General features: G+C 39.5%; 1 protein-coding gene across 1 annotated transcript in view; it reads right to left on the bottom strand.

Moving 5' to 3' along the window:
* The window catches only part of FAT3 (FAT atypical cadherin 3), a gene marked incomplete at both ends in the record, with an annotated part of 88,626 nt that overhangs the window by 38,405 nt on the left and 33,983 nt on the right, over positions 1–16,238 (bottom strand). The window contains 3 exons of the mRNA XM_009864879.1: positions 2,007–2,217; positions 3,936–4,211; positions 13,706–13,845. Of these exons, the coding sequence (XP_009863181.1) occupies positions 2,007–2,217; positions 3,936–4,211; positions 13,706–13,845 (627 nt within the window). The remainder of the gene's footprint in view (positions 1–2,006; positions 2,218–3,935; positions 4,212–13,705; positions 13,846–16,238) is intronic.

Below are 16,238 nucleotides of genomic sequence, written 5' to 3'. Positions count from 1 at the left end.
GCCACTGACTGTCTCATGTAAAGCCAGAGCTAGTTCTTCTTTAGGAATTTTTATGAAATTACACAGAAGCCACTTCCTTTACTAGCTGCTCTCTTCACATGCAAGGTGACGTAAGTAACTCCCCTGAATGAAAGAGCTGTGTACAACCTGAATGCTGGAGTTAAAATCAGTATCCTTCACTGCAGATTTTATTTTATCATAGAAACTAGGGCAGCAGAAGACTGAATTTTGATGCATCTGGGACTGGACCTTTGGATAATGAAACTAGGGGAGTGCGTGGCTTACAGTAGATGGAAATTTGAAGTCTGACACTGCAGGAAGAGGTCATGATAAAATAGAAACAGACTGTAATGGAAGAGAGAACCTCTAGAAAAAGAGAAAAACATGAAGACTAAGAAGGACCATCTAATAGTTAAAGCATTCTTCCTGATCATCATATTTTTCTGCCTGCATCATGTATGATGCTATTATCAGTGTATGGGAACCATACCCCCAGCATGTCAGGTTGCTCTTTCCATAGTGGTGGCACCTACAAGTGACTGGCTTGGGCCCATAATAGTAATAATCTGTCAAGAAAATGCTGGGAACAGTCTTGGAAAACATTGCCCCAGGAACCTGATCTGGTTTGCTCAGCGCTGGCTACTTAATGCACGGAGCTGCCCTCGTGGGGCACGTCCACAAGTTCCCCTGACCTAAGTTAAAGGCCACTGGAGAACAGTGACGAATAACTTTGTTAAGACCAAATGCAGTACATAAAGGAAATGTTTATTTTGTAGTGCTAACATCTTTGTAGAATATAAAAGTCAAAGTTCAGACTTCACCTCCTGGTTTGCTTAAGGAACTCTGCTTCCAGCGAGCCTACAGGGCAATCAGAAAAAAATTCCTTGGGTCTTCTCTAAGTTTCAGGTTATACCAGCTTAATGTAAGGTGTGAGCTTTAACTATACAAAGATAAATCAATATGAGATGGTGTAGATATTCTTATTTCATTATTTATTTTTTGTTATTTAGCCTGTTCCTAACTGATGTACGCCATCCTAGCTAGTGACAAGTCTTTATAATAATACAGGGATAAATAAATAATGATCCAGTGGGACCAGAGCCTAATGCTGGAAAAGGGTTGTGGTCTGACTAATATGGGGACATTTTGCAGTATAGGAGACTTTTTTTTAGGGAAATACAAGTTTCAAGTTTTGGTATTGTTACAATAAAAAGATCCATATTACAAAAAAAAAAAAAGCAGAAACGAAATACTAAAAAATACGAAGATTACAGATTTCTACTCTCTTTTTCCAAGCACCCTTCTTGTATATATGTTAATGGCTTATCTCAAAGATATTTTTTATCTTCAGATCCATAGAAGCATTCACTTGCATGTGTGGCAGAGATCATGCAAGTTTCTCATGCTGTTGCACTGGCAGAGGAATGCTTTTGCTGATACAGATTACGTGGTGAATGCAAATATCTGGAGTTTAACAGCAAAAGGAATTTTAATCTAGCATCACCATGATGTCCCTTAGTTTCAAGAGAACTTGTGCCACTAAAATGCTATGGCTCTGCTGACAAAAGTTCTCAGTATAGCCTCGGTGTTAGTCTCCATGCTCCTCTGATCTGAGTATTGGCAAAGACGCCAGGACATGCCAGCTGTTGTGGCATTTGTTTGTGGAGGATCCGCTGTGTACCAGACTGAAGGCAGCAATGTGAAAACAAGTCACTGGCTGTAGCTTTCAATAACTATCATCTGTGATAGTTTTGAATCAGTGACTTAGAGGTAAAAGGCTTTGTAGCCATTTAGGGAACATGAATGGGATTCTGTCCTGACAAGTTTTGGGTATAGTAGCTTCAAATTAAAAAAGAAGCAACCAACAGGAAGGTGTTTCCTTTGTCCAGCTCTAAAGGAGAAGGTAGACCAAAAACGTTGACTTGTGTGCCAAGACAGACAGACCACCATCAGAGCACCGCTCTGTGCATGGCACGAATCATGACGCTACATGTTTCAGCCCTAACCTGCTTCAATAGTGTAGATAAGCTCTGCGTTTTCTCCTTTGTCTTTGTCCAAAGCCGTGACCTGCAAGACTGCTGATCCAACCGCTGCTGATTCAAACACCGAGGCTTCGTACAACGGGCTGGTAAAGTACGGACTATGGTCATTGGAGTCTTCCACATTTATGATCACTCTGGCCAGGTTTCTTCTGTAAGGGAATTCTTGATCTCGGACCTATAGAAAAAATACACAGCACACATCTTGATACAGAATCATAGAATCACATCGGTTGGAAGAGATCTTTAAGATCACTGAGGCCAACCTAGTACTGCTAGGTCACTCCTAAACCGTATCCCTAAACACCAGATCAACACATTTCTTCAGTATCTCCAGGGATGGTGATTCCACTTCTGCTCTGGGCAGTCTGTTCCAATGCCCAGTGACCCTCTCAGTGAAGAACTTAGCAAAACTTTGTAAATATTAGTCATCTGAATGCTAATAATATTTCCAGTTCTACCTAATACAAAAGTTTATCCCAAAGAACAGTCTATAATACACTCACCCACAAGACAGTAGATAGTAAAATTAAAGAAACAAGAAAAGCTTTTTTTTTTCCTCCACTTGTGAAAAAACACGTGGCAACTAACCATCACAACATGAATTTCTAAAGCTGCAGCCACATGACATCTTAAATTCAGTTTTTAGATTTGCAAGAAATACCTTTTCTATAATACATGCTAAATGGTCATGCCTTTGCCCTGCCATTCCCTACTACAAACAATTTTACCCACTATCATCGTGGGCCAGTTTAGTGCTTGTAGCTGCCAATGGACATTTTCATCACTATATATGCACAGACTTTTCGGATGATGTGGAAACCACCATTAAACAGAGCAGGAATTACCTTAAGAAATGCTGAGCGCTCCCAACAAAGGTATAATTTATCACACCTCTCTCAACGCCGTATGAAATATCTCCGTGCTGCTACACTGATAATCCTGCTAATGTAATGCCCAAAGGTCTGGTTCTTCTTAAACAGAGCAAAACTCCTACTGTACCAGGCAGAGATCAGAAGCAAGCACCAGGAAATGGCCTCTGCCAGCCAAGTCTCTCAGGATTCAGTTATATCTATTTCTTAGACTGCTCGTCAATGGACTTGCAGCTCATTACTCTGTGAGCTGAGACCCCACTCAGCTCCTGCTCGCTGGATTTCACAGCTCCTCTCTGATTCCTAGTGTCCCCCACCCCGTGGCCCTGCACCTAACACGTCATGAGCTGTTCCTCCAAAGAGCTAGTCTGCAGGAGTCTTAACTGGCTAAAGGAAACAGCAGACTACAATGTTCAAACTAACACAGATTATTTTTTTATTAACCTCCAGTCCATAATAAACAATCTTCACACGAAAACAGACAGACTTATGTTCTGTAATTTAGGAACACTAAGCAAAAAATGGTATTTAATATTTTTTCTGCATACTCAAACATTTGGAAATGTGGAAGAAAGCTATTTTGTACATGAACCGTTTATGTACTGAAATAAGTCTGTAAAAGTAAACTATAAATGAGGCTTGCACTCAGAAAGGCTGCAGCATTTCCTATGGCAAGAAAGCACTTATCTCCCTGTGAATAACTTCTCAAATAACTTTCAGCCTCACTTCAGAAACTCTGAAAATTACCTTGAGTGAGAGGACCAGATGCCAAGAGATTAAATAATTTCCTGCTTGCTCTCCTCTGAGAGAGCAAATCATATCATATTCCATACAAAGGATTCACAATCAGTTTCCCAAAAAGGCCAAATCAAAAATGTAAAATAAATACGCAGCAGGGCAGGCAAGATGAAATTAATGACTACTTACTGCACCAAGAGTCCTTTGCTCATGCAAAGAGCAAGGCACGTATGCACCTGAAGCAGCAGTGATTGTGTCCTGAGCCAAGTGAATATTGCATTCTTACCATGACATTAAGGATGTGCTTATCTTGAGCTTCGTGGTCTAATCTCTCAGCAGTATAGAGCACCCCAGTGCTGGGATCAATTCGGAATTTTCTCACGCTGACTGTATCGATGCTGCTGTGAATAGTGTAGCTCAATTTATGCTTTTCATCTCTGTCTATAGCTTCAATCTGCAGAATTTCAGTATCAGGGAGGATGTCCTCCGAAATGGTGACATCGTAACTTGGGTGAGAGAATTCCGGGCCGTTATCATTGTTATCCAACACTCTGACAAGAACCTACAGTTAATAAAAGAAAAAAAAACATTTGAAGTTATTGAAGTCTAGTCAGATTACTGAATAGGCCACTAGAGAAATGTAATTTACTTTAGATGACTGATGATGCTTTGCTGCTCTATGGTTAGACTGGGAAACATCATTTAATATTAAATGCTTACTGTTCAGATGAAAAGAATTAGAAAGGATATGACTTTGGAGGAAAAACGATCCTAGTTGTAAGACCTATTCAGAATCTGACAAAGAAGTCCATATTTTCAGTCTCTGTAGATTGTAAAATATTCCTGCAGTGGCCATAGGAAAAGTTTTGTCGTCCCTTGTAACTGCTCTGGTTACAAGAGACTTCTAGAGCTATTATGGGATTTCCTTTCCCCTTCACTATTAATAAGGCTATAAAAGAATCCTTTTCACATTACTTCAACCTGCTTTTTTGATATAACTGAGATTTAGCTAAATCCTGTGTTGTTTTCTGCCTGATATATTGCATTGGGACATACTAACAATGTCAAATCATGACACCACTGGAGACTTCAAGTTGGTGTTACACCTTAGGCTGTGTTAGGATGGTCACACTTGATGAGGCAAGAACAGGAGACGTGACCTCACGACCACACAAGCCTACCCCACACAGATCGATACATACCACCAAGGACAGGCAATCTCAGCACACTGGGAACAGGGAAGGGCTATTTTTACGGTTTCATCCTTGCTGTTCCTTTGCTAGTGATGGTTGCCTTTATTGCCGGCTCCATCATGTTCCCCTTGGATGCCTATCTGCCTCCCTCCTGTTGCAGTATATGAATGGTAGAATTTCTGCTAAAAACGTGAATGAACATTGGGCCATTTGCTTCAAGGTTGGCTTTAAAACCTCATTATCGATTCCTAAAGAAACTTGGAGAGGGGAAAGGCAGCCAGGATGCTGCTGTTGCTGCCTATTATGCCCATTTCAATGTCTCACAAGCTGACCCTCATAACTAATAGGAATCACTAATTTCCAAGCTTTGTCTGTCAAAATTATGTGACTACGCAATGTTCTCTGTGTGTGTGGCTCCTATGAGGTTTTGTGTTTTTCACCACTGGAGGAGTAGCTCCCTGGCTTTCCAGGCTCTGTATGCTATAGATTAATTTGGGCACTGTGGCAGCAACCCCCTTGACAACCTAAATAATAGTGAAAGGCGAAATGCAAAGATTTGCCTCTTTTTCAATACCGGAAACAAAAATTATCTTTTGCAGAATATGCCCGTGAAAACACACATGTAATTTTACAGTGAGTGAAATGGAGCAATCTTTTTATTCAGAGGCTTTGAAACAAGAAATAGTCCAATGAATGACATGGGAAAGGCCATGCATGGGACTCTAAGAATAGGAAACTTGACCCATCCCTCATCATACTTTCTTTGCTGTTCTGAAAAGTACTTAGCTCTTTTTTAAGCAAGTATTTTATTACTTTGCTTGCTCAAGTCCTATTCACCCGTACTTTCTCAACAGAAGAAAAATATAGTTATACTTTTACTGGAATATTGCACAAACAGATGTTCACCTCAGAGAGAAATGAAACTTTAGATTTCCATGATACATGGAAGGGTTTGTAGAACATATTACCAGAAGGAACATGAGCAATTGTAAGCAGCAGTTGTAATGAGCTAGTCTGGGAACTGTTTAAAAGCTGAAATAAAATGTTAGTAAGTTAAATGGCATAGGACTTCAACTGCGCATTCCATACAGTTTAATTTTCACCAGATTATGGTATGCCAGAATGAAGTAGGATGAAGTCTATGTTAAATTATGCTTAGTCTTGGACAGAGAGCAATAAAATTGGGGAGAAATATACATCGCTGGGCCTATAATAATGATGAAGAGTAATTTATCTTTTTATATTTTTGTGGTTGCTATACAATATATCAAGGCATTTTTCTGACCTGACTGAGGAAGAAAATCTCCCAACCCACATCTGAAAAATATGTGAAGAAATGAGTTGTAAGATATGAAAGAAAGCTCAAGAAAAAAACAAAGACTTCAACTCTAATGGGACACAAACCCGCATTTGTTGTTGTAAGGAACAGACATTGAGGCAATGAATTGGGGATAATCTGATTTCCAGTGCTTAATACTTAAAGGCATTTTCTTGAACAGTTTTGATTCCCCCAGTCCTTGCCAAGTACCACTGTTACATGACTGGATTATATTACTGTTGCATTGTTTACACAGACAACACCACTATTTTACTTGTAATTAGTGGCCAGAAAACTTTGTCATGTATCACTTTAGACAGTTTAACAGAAAAGTAAAACTTTAAAAAAGTTAAAAAAAGGATTTGATTGAAAATACCAAGTATATTTGACTGTGCTGATGCTAGTACAGCAGAGTCTACTTTGAACAAGTAAGCTGTTATGTGAGGGACAGGCTTGTGTCTGCAAATTTGTTTTTATCATTGTCTGCAAGCTCAAGCTGTTCTTCCATAAGGAAAAATAAATAAATAGAGATGCACATCAATGTGTCTTGAAGGTACTGCTACAGTGGTGACATGCTGGTTTGTTTATGTGGTATATGACCATCCCAGTGCTGGTGCTTGTTTCCCGTCACACCTAATGCATTTTGGGATCACTGGCAAATTGGGAAAGCAAAGGAGGGCATAAAGCCTTAATGCACCACAAAGCTCGCACCGTGACTGCGCAAGCAACAGCTCCATGATTTGTGCCTTCTTGGGGCTGCATAGACTGAACAAGGGGGGACTGGATCAGAATCAGAGATCAAGGGTAAGCCACTAGACTATAATGTGGATTCACAAAGGAGATTCTTTCTCCCTGACACACAGATATGGACCACGATAATGCTTGGGAGGCATGAAGAGGAGGGAAAATATAAAAAACCGGGGTTCTCATTCACTGTGATTATCAAACTTACAGGGAACTATGCACGTTAAATTGCTTTGATAGTTTCCAGAAAGGAATTTCTTCTTTTTTCTTTTTTTTTTCTTTTTCTTTCACTTCATATCTTCCGTAAAACTGATTGAGTGCCTGTTTAAGTGGCAGGCATCTTCTTCCCCAGAGATGACAGTATTTTAATGATTTGTCAAGTGATCCACATTAAAATACGCATTATTTATTACATAGTCTGCATTTCAACAGCCACTTCCATCTGGAGATGGAAGGTGGTGGGTTAGAGATGCTAATGAATAAAGAGGTCATTATTGATTCACAATTTCTTCTATTAAAGCAGTTAAGAGTATTTCTAATTTTTGTCAGCTGTCCCTCAAAATCCCCAAGAGTCAACTGTAATTTTAACATTACGGTCTCTCCTGCACTAGAGGGGGGTGGATTTTCCTTGCACAAAAGAATGTTAGATTATATATGGGAATACTGATTATACAGAGCTCTGTTAAACCCACCAACTATGGAAAAGGAGAAAAAGAAACTTTTTAATGTTCTTAAAAATGTAGCTGGCTTGGGAGCTACTTAAAACAGAATCATGTAAAATAAAATGGAACTTAAATGCCATTTTAAAAGGACATTAGTCCTTCAATCCTTAAAATATTTGTGAGGAGCAAGTGACTGTTATTCTCCCCGTCCTTTGCGCAGGAAAATTGTGCCTTACAGTAAGGTTAAGTGGCTTGCCCAAGTCACATGAGAAGTGCAGTGGCAGAGCTGGGGAAGATGTTTTAAGTTTATGTTTGAGCCAACTCTCTTTTATTAGGTCCCCTTAAAATGCCACCTTCTTATGCAGAAGATTTCCTGCTCCAGCAGTGTGACTTCTAGTAATATATTACTTAAAAAGAGGGAGCAATCTTTTCCTTTAGTAACGGACTAATGTTACACTGACATCAACACCAGGCTCAAAGAAAACCTGATCCTGCAAACATATGTGAAGTTGAGTAACCCAAATGCCACCAGATCGTTAATATGAGGAAAGTTACTCAAATCCATTTAACGGCTGCCAAACTTAGGCATAAAATCTTGGTACTACTGGCAGTTTTCCCACTGACTTCAAAAGGGCCAGCGTTCTGCTCCTTGGAGCCTTAAGCTCAGTCAGCCTGCAGCACGTCTTTCACCTCAAATCAAGTGTTATCCTACTGAAGAGACTCAAAGATTCCCAGTGTATGCGTAACTTAATACTTTCTTCATATTTATTCCCAAACAGAAGACAGAGCAAGAATGAGCTGTGTTACATAAATATCCTTTACTACTGTGTGGGTGCCTGGGGTGTTAATCTGTGACAATAACCATTGTGTAAAATCAAAGGCAGGCTTTAGAAGTTTCCCACACCATATCTCTGAAAGGTGATGAATGGAAATGTTTACTATTTGTTTGCTGCTAAGTAGGGATTCCTCATTGCTGAAGACTGTGCAAGGTGACCGACTAAACCACTTTTCATAGAAAAACATTAGCTGCCAGTCTTTTTTCCACGCTCATAAAGCAAACATGCAGCAAAGCAGTCTCTGCTTGGTTATCCTTGAAAGCTCATATCTTTTCCAGCGCGTCGCGGGCTTCATAAAGACAGGCAAGGCAGGCTTGCCTCCTTCTGCTGCCATTGTGCAGAACCTAATTTATAGTCCGAACAAGCGCCTTGCTATAAAAGATTTGCTTCTCCCTGCTCACTTCCTATTTCCCACAGTTAAAGCAAGTTTCAAATAAAGGATTCACGGGCCTCCAAGCTTACAAATTAGGCAAAGTAACACTCAACGCATTAGCAAAGACTCAGTATTCAAAATGGGGAGTGAAAGGCCTGGAGAAATACAATCAAATCAAAGCAGGACAAAACCTAATGCAGGAAGTCTCTCCAAAGCTGTTTTTAATGTTGCCTATCACAAATGCGTTTGGTTTAGGCACAAACGTATTTGAGTGAAAACTGGATAAATGCCAGGAGCTGCTTTAGAGACATTTGAAGCTGGAAGAATCTGCTGGGCTAATTGCTCGGTCTGGGCACAGTGCTGTAGTACAACCTATTAAGTGCCTGCATTGCTTAAACTCAGGTTATGCTTTTGTGCGGGTTTTGAAAACCTATTTTGATTTAATATTGCTTTCTATAGTGTTACTACACAGCTTTATTTGCTATTTCCTGACAAGTTTTTCTCTCCTCCAAACCTCCAACCTTAATACAAAAATGCAGTTTCCCTACCAACCTCACTGGCCTGTTATTTACACTGTACCGTGCCTCTTCCGTTATCTTAACACGGGTGAGGGAAAATCTTTGTTTCAGAGGCAAAGTAATGCTGAGATCGCTGGATGGAACAGAAAAAAAATCAAAGATTGGGTTGGTTCTAGTTAGATGAAACACTCTAATAAGCAAAAATGAAAATCTGAATTGAAACTATGTGTCCTTGTCTGTCCTAGAAGAATCCACAGCCCAGAACCTCTTCTGGCAGGCTCTAATGTCTTTTTTTTTGGCCATGGTCCTCTAAGAAGAGCTTTACACCAATCAGTTAAAAGAACCACCACCATTAGAAGTGATCGATTAGCTCCCCTTTCTTCTTTCCAGAGAAGAATAAATAAAAGTCCACAACTTTCCGCAAGGAGAGACAGAGTAGTAACTTCTCCCACCCACTTTTCCAGCCTGCTTTGCTCCAGCTGAAGGTATCAGGAGCTGCATGTTCCTCTCCGAGCATTCACTCCAATGCACTTTTTGCCTCCTTGCTTGGAAGCATCAGCCTTCATGCTTTTAAACACCTTCTTTTTTTTTTTTTTAAATAGTGGTTAGGATGATGAAAAAGGAAGAAAAGGCAGGGAAAAAAGCAAGAAATATAACTGTCTTTTTCATACAATACCATGACTCCAGGAGTCTGTACTTAAAAAAAGTAATTTTCTGCTAGCACAACATTCTCAATAGAAGTGAAAAATTATCATCACTTAGATAATTGCTCCCCACTGTACTGTACTGCTGTGGGTATTTTAGCAAAACTCAGCAGTATGCACTACGAAAAAATGAATAAATGCTCTTCTTATGTTGTGCTTGCATGGAAAGGATCTGAGTCGTTCATTTAAAAAAAAGGCGGCTTTGGGATAAACCTGACTCCTGACCAAGAGAACCTCTAACATTAAAGACTTAAAGTTAGTATAAAATTGTGCCATTTGGATGCCATTGTGCCAATTTCCTGCCTCTCTCTGCTCACATGAGGGCAAAGGACCCTCTCTCATCCTGCAGGGCAGTGCTGGTGCTGGTGAGGAGCTGCTGTCCTGGCTCTCTCCAGCCCGCTCGATGCATGAGATCCAGCCCTTCCCCAGGGCCAACAGCTCGCCTGGCAGCTGCAGGAATCGCGTTTCGCAGGGATTTAGAGCCAGCCTTTAATAAATTACCGCCTGGCCTTGAGCAATGATGAATTAAGCTAGGGGAAAAAAAACACAAAAGCTCTCCCTGGCTAAGTCAGAAGATTTAGCCTTCCTAGAAGTTAATCAACGTGACAGACGCTTTATACCCACACTCCAAATATATAAATCAAACCAGCCAACATCTTGTCGTCTTTTGCCCCCTCCATCCCTCCCCATCAGGGCTCTGCTGCTGGGATGGCCGAGACTCAGCGATGAATGCCAGCGGTTCAACAAGTCCTGGCGCTTTGGTTCTCACTTTGGAGACGCTATTCCTTTTTGAAATCCTGATCACACCTAATACAAACAGGCTTTCAGTTACAGAGGGAGTTTGTGCTTTTTTTTCTGTTTTTTTAAAAAAATATTCCTTATATTCTCTTCCGGCTCTTTTCACAGCAGCAAACCATTAATAAAAGAGATGTAACTTTAATATCAAAATTATTTCTTACGGTAGTGAACCATGTGCACAGCAAGGCATGAAGGAAGTAAAAAGTTTATTGGAGGTTAAGGCATGCAGGAACACTGCTGAAGAAACTTCTGCCAGTCTGTGCCAGGGATCAAGTTCCCGAAGCAAAAATGTTTGGCATTTCTACGCTGTATTTTTCCACCTCCAACTGTGTAGTAGACAAAAGGCCAGGAAGAGATAAAGAGAAAACAGGTGGGGTGGAATACAAAGCAAGGCTGTTCTGTTTCATGGCCATGATCAGCTGTTTCATAATAAACTATCACACTTTGAGAGAGGCTTTACATCATTTTATTTTTATACAAGGGGATGGATTCCTATATTTGCTTTCCACTCACTTCCTCTTCTACCACGTCTTCTTGCAGCTCTAGTTAAAAATGCAGGTGGTACTATGTGTATGAGACAAAGCACTTACAATGTCATTTCATCCAAACAGAATAAGGCCACCCAGAGGCATCAGTAGATGCTTTTTTGACTCTTTCTACAGCATGTTTCACTTAAACCATCAGTTTGATTTTTTTTTAATTACTGTTCTAAAAGGAAATAAAGATGAATAAGGTAACCAAAGGCTCCAAAGTACAGCCAAAAATACTGTATGCAAGTTTTGTAAAAGGGAGAGATAATTAGGCCGTCATTCTGGCAGCTTTGAGATAATGATCGCTTTTGAAATCTCTGTTGTAAAGACAAAAAGAAACCATATTCTCAGATGTTGTTCAGGCCACAATTAAATACTTAAACAGTATCCACACGGAGAGAAGGAGGTGGAGGAAAGAAGTGTCTGTACCTACCAATGACCATCTAATCCTACACTATCGCAGTCTTAAGTGCACATTTTGAAATAGGTCACATTATTGTTGCAAAGAACGCTCGGGTTTCTTTAAGAATGCAACAGCTTTATTGAAATATGTTTTTTACTGTATGTTTTAATTTCAAATGTAGGCTTTTTATAAAAATAGGTTTTGAGGACTGTCATAGGGGTCAATTTATTAACTCCAAAGCAGCAAAAACATTAAACACAATATCCGTGAGAAGCAAAATTGTTCGAAAATCTCTTTGCTTTTTAGTATGTGTTTGGCTGAAATGTTTGCAAGAAAAAAAGATGTCATGTTGTGGATTCAACACCACATTTCTGAAACGTGGACTAAGAGTGTTGTCAAGACTAAAAAACAAAGCAAAACATAAAAACTACTCAAGCACTGAAGAAAATGCCTTATGGAAAGGGAATGTAAAGATGTCAGTCATTCTCCTTTGCTTGTCTTCTAGAATGACTGAGAGGTGTTTTGACTGTTCTGAGTATGTGCCTTCCTGGGGAGAAAATACTGGTTTTTAAAGAGCTCTTTAACTGGACAGAGAATGGCATAATAGGGAATATTGGCCAGATACAATCAAGTTAAAATAAGGGATGTTTTCAGCAGAGATGCAGTTAATTACTGAAACTAACGGGGAAAATAGCAGATTTCTTACCACCTAACTTATTATCAACTGATGTTTTCTTATCAAGAGTGGATTATCAGGAGGAATTATCAGATGGAGATACCTAGAGATTTTAGGGCTGGTTATAAACAGGAGTTCAGACTGAGAAAGCACTCCATGATTTAACAGTCTCTTAGGAAAGCTGGTGGTGTGACTCAGTGAATACAGATTTATATCCAAACCACTCAGGCAAAAAAGGCAAGGTAAAACAGAAGCATCTGCGTGTGCATGCATATATGTAAACATAAGAAATGTACAGGCCTTCCTTCTGCATTAAAAAGAAGCAAAAAAAAAATCATGAATCTATGTTTTTCCATTTCCTCCATAAACTACATTTAATCTGTAATTTGAGGCTGCATACATGTGTGTGTGTTTTTCTTTACCTGTCAAATAATACTCAAGCTATAGGCACACTTCACAGTTGGGCAGTAATTCAGACGTAGGATTTCAGGCCCTAGCTAATCCATACTCCACAATTCCACCTTATATTGAAGGATTTTGCTCTTTGGAGTCTCCCTGGTGCCACCTGGACCACTGAATCCCTCTCCCTGTGCCATGAATCAGACCATGTCCCAGCTCCAGACTGGTTCCCATCAAACAGAGACCCAGGCTCTGCGTCAGCATCTCTCCGACAAGGATGTGTCCAAGGCAGCGTCATCCCAGCCCTTCATGTTTATCTGACCGGACTTTTTAATTGCTAAAAGGCACTGAGCCTGATAAGCCAGTCTGGTTTTAAAGGGTTCACGGGGGGTTGTTTCCCAGAAGACAACGTAATCACAGGCAGCAACACCAAAGGAGAGATCCTTCAAATTTTAAGTTTCTCCTCTGAACAATTTCCTCTCTGAATAATTGATCCTTGTGTCCCACATTTGGGTCTTGGGAGGATGAGAGGTATAAACTCCATTTAATACAATCAATAGCAATGTTCCCCAAAACCACAGAAGCACTATTGTGTTTTGGACCATTATGGGGTGTAGAATTGTCAAAATCTAAGCTTTGCCACCTGTGACAGGGACTCCAGCTGGAGGAAGGTGAATAACTTTTGTGTGAGCATGAAGAGGACAAAAGGAGAAATAACGCTTTGAAATCTTCAACAGACGATTCTTTACAACCAGTTGGAAAGGCTCTGAAAAATATCCCCTCCATTAGTTAACGGTGGTCTCAAAGGGTGAGATTTTACTTGAATGGCAAAATTATTTCTATAGCATATACATTCCACTAACAAATGAAAAACTTGCCAAGAAAGGAATGCGATATTCTACCTGAGTCGTGGCAATGTTTGTTCCATCGGTGACCTCCACAGTCATATTATATATTGACCTCTGCTCTGCATCCAAGGGCTTTGCAATGACAATAGTGCCCACTCCCTTCTCCGCGTCGAAAGAACTATCGTAATTCCCTCCTAATTGTTGCACAAAAATACAATTCAATTAGCCATCTCTGGAAAATTTCCATTGAAAAAGTTCCTAGAAGTGGGCATATCCGTTTACTGGCATCCATCTTAACGGCTTGCCTTAGCAGACACAGTACATCTACTGATACTCCTTTGTTCATAATTCATTTATATTTCAAAGCACAGTTTGTATATTGGAAAGCAGATATCATTAAAATGCACTGCAAGAAAAAAAAATCTAGCAGTACATTTAAGAGAACCATAACTGAGTCTATAAAAAGAATCAAATGGCTCTAAGCCCATAAGATGTGTGCCCTTGTAGTTTGGATAATGAACAAGCACAATTATCTTTTTGTACAAGAATCATTTTAAGAGGGTTTTATTCTGCAAATTTTATTTTCAGGAAATTCTCACTGATGCTCAGGGGTGCAAAGAAATCTGAGTTTTAAAAAATTACAATTAACATCAATTTTAAAAATGCAAATAGAGATTTGTTATGTTAATTTCAAGGACAATGATAATTACTGGCAGCAAAGGTCAAATTCTACTAGTCCTTTAGGAATTATTCAAATTGAACTGACAGGATACACATGCTAAATTCCTTTCCATTAAAAATCACCTCACAAAGCACTGTTCTGAAACTAATATCCCCTTATCCTGTCACACACTGAATGATGCAGCAGTGGGAAAACCCTCCTGAGTCTAAGGTAAAAGAAAAAAAAAAAGGAAAAAGAAAAAATCTATTAAAAAAGCAAGAGAAGCCATAAATAATTTGAGATTAAAGGGTTACAGAGTTTTTCAGCCACAGCTATAGTTTGTAAATTAGAACCGCTCATGTTCAAAAGTAAAGCACACGCTCCCTTCTGCTAAGCTGTGTCTTATGCATCTATGAAATTGAGCTTATTATGAGTTGAGTCTGAAATTTTTGCAGGCTAGGGACAAGGAGAGGTGGAACACAACACTGCTGACAAAAGAACTCTTAAGGTATATTCATCACACAGGAATGCAATTCCCCGAGCTACAGCCTCTGGCAACCCAGTTCTACAAAGTGGAGAAGGCTTTCAAACCTCACTGGTTATAAAACTTGTGTAAGAGCTGCTCAGATCTCTTCAGATCAGATCCACAGGTAGAAAAAAATCCATTCCCTTGACTTAGTTCTTGTGAAATAAATATATATATATTTGAATGGCTGATGTATTATCACAAAATGGCCCTCATTTTAGGGTTGGGGACAGAGAAGTGAAGAGGCCAGTCTTCCTTGCTCTACCACCAGATCTTGCATCTGCATGGTTTGCTAACTAACCACTGGCTTTATTCTCAGACACGGTCATGCATCAGTGAGAGGAGGAAGGTTTTTGCATTCCAAGAAGTTAAAGGTTAGGAGGAACCACAGCAAAATCACAGATCCTGAATTCTAAAATGTAACGAAATCCTTACTTCTCCCTACATCTGCACAGGCTATTGCAAAGAAAAATATGAGCTAGTAGAAGCACTGCTCTGGTCATATCTGCCTTGGAGGTCATTCAGTGACGGCGAGAAGAAAAGGGGAGGAGGAATAAGAGGACAAGTGACCTACACAGAGGAAAGGCGGGATTACTGAACTTCTGCCCACTTACTAGATCCAAATGCAGTGGTTTCAGAAGTGCCACCAGATTTCCCGAGTATATGTATATACATATAGACAGCTCTAAGCCTAATAGATGCAGTTGTGGTTTTCCAGGAAAATATTGACACTGGATCTGCTGTGATTTATGGCATACAGAAACATTGCTTATTCCCTAACCTTCTCCAAGCCCAAACTCCATATTTATCTCAACTGATATATATATGTAACACTACTTGACACTAAGAGAAAACGCATAAATGTCCTTGACAGTTAAGCAATAGCAAGGTATTTGGACATTGATCACAGTAGTGTGTGTTTGTTTGTTGGGTTTTTTTTTAAAGTTAGTCTGCAAGAAAAAAGATGACATCTCACAGTTAATGTTTTCAATTGATTTACTTAAGAAAAATTATGCCATGAAAACCAACTCTGACAAAAAGTCTCCTTTGAAGAAAAGAGTCTGAGATCCTTGCAAGAAAATCTCTGCTGAAATGAAGCTAGCCTTGGGACAGTAGGCACTTTACAAAGAGAATGTTTCATACTGATAACCATGAAAACAAAATTAAAGTCTATACTTCAAGATGTTTAATAACCATCTTAATGAGCAATCAAAAATTCAATGCTATCAACTGGCACACACTTCCAAAGAAACCCTGACTTTAAAACTTTCAGTAAGGAACATGTAAGGCTTAGAAATAAGTGTTTTAAATGCCCTTCTTTTGGTTTAGAGCTAGGTTTGCAGGGCACTAAGTAATGTATTTCAAATACACGAATTTCTTCAAGCCATTTTCATTAAATG

The sequence above is a fragment of the Apaloderma vittatum genome, unplaced genomic scaffold (assembly GCF_000703405.1).
Source record: "Apaloderma vittatum isolate BGI_N311 unplaced genomic scaffold, ASM70340v1 scaffold3792, whole genome shotgun sequence".
NCBI classification, from domain to species: domain Eukaryota; kingdom Metazoa; phylum Chordata; class Aves; order Trogoniformes; family Trogonidae; genus Apaloderma; species Apaloderma vittatum.
The sequence above is the reverse complement of the archived record's forward strand: the minus strand, read 5'-3'. Positions and strand labels throughout refer to the sequence as shown.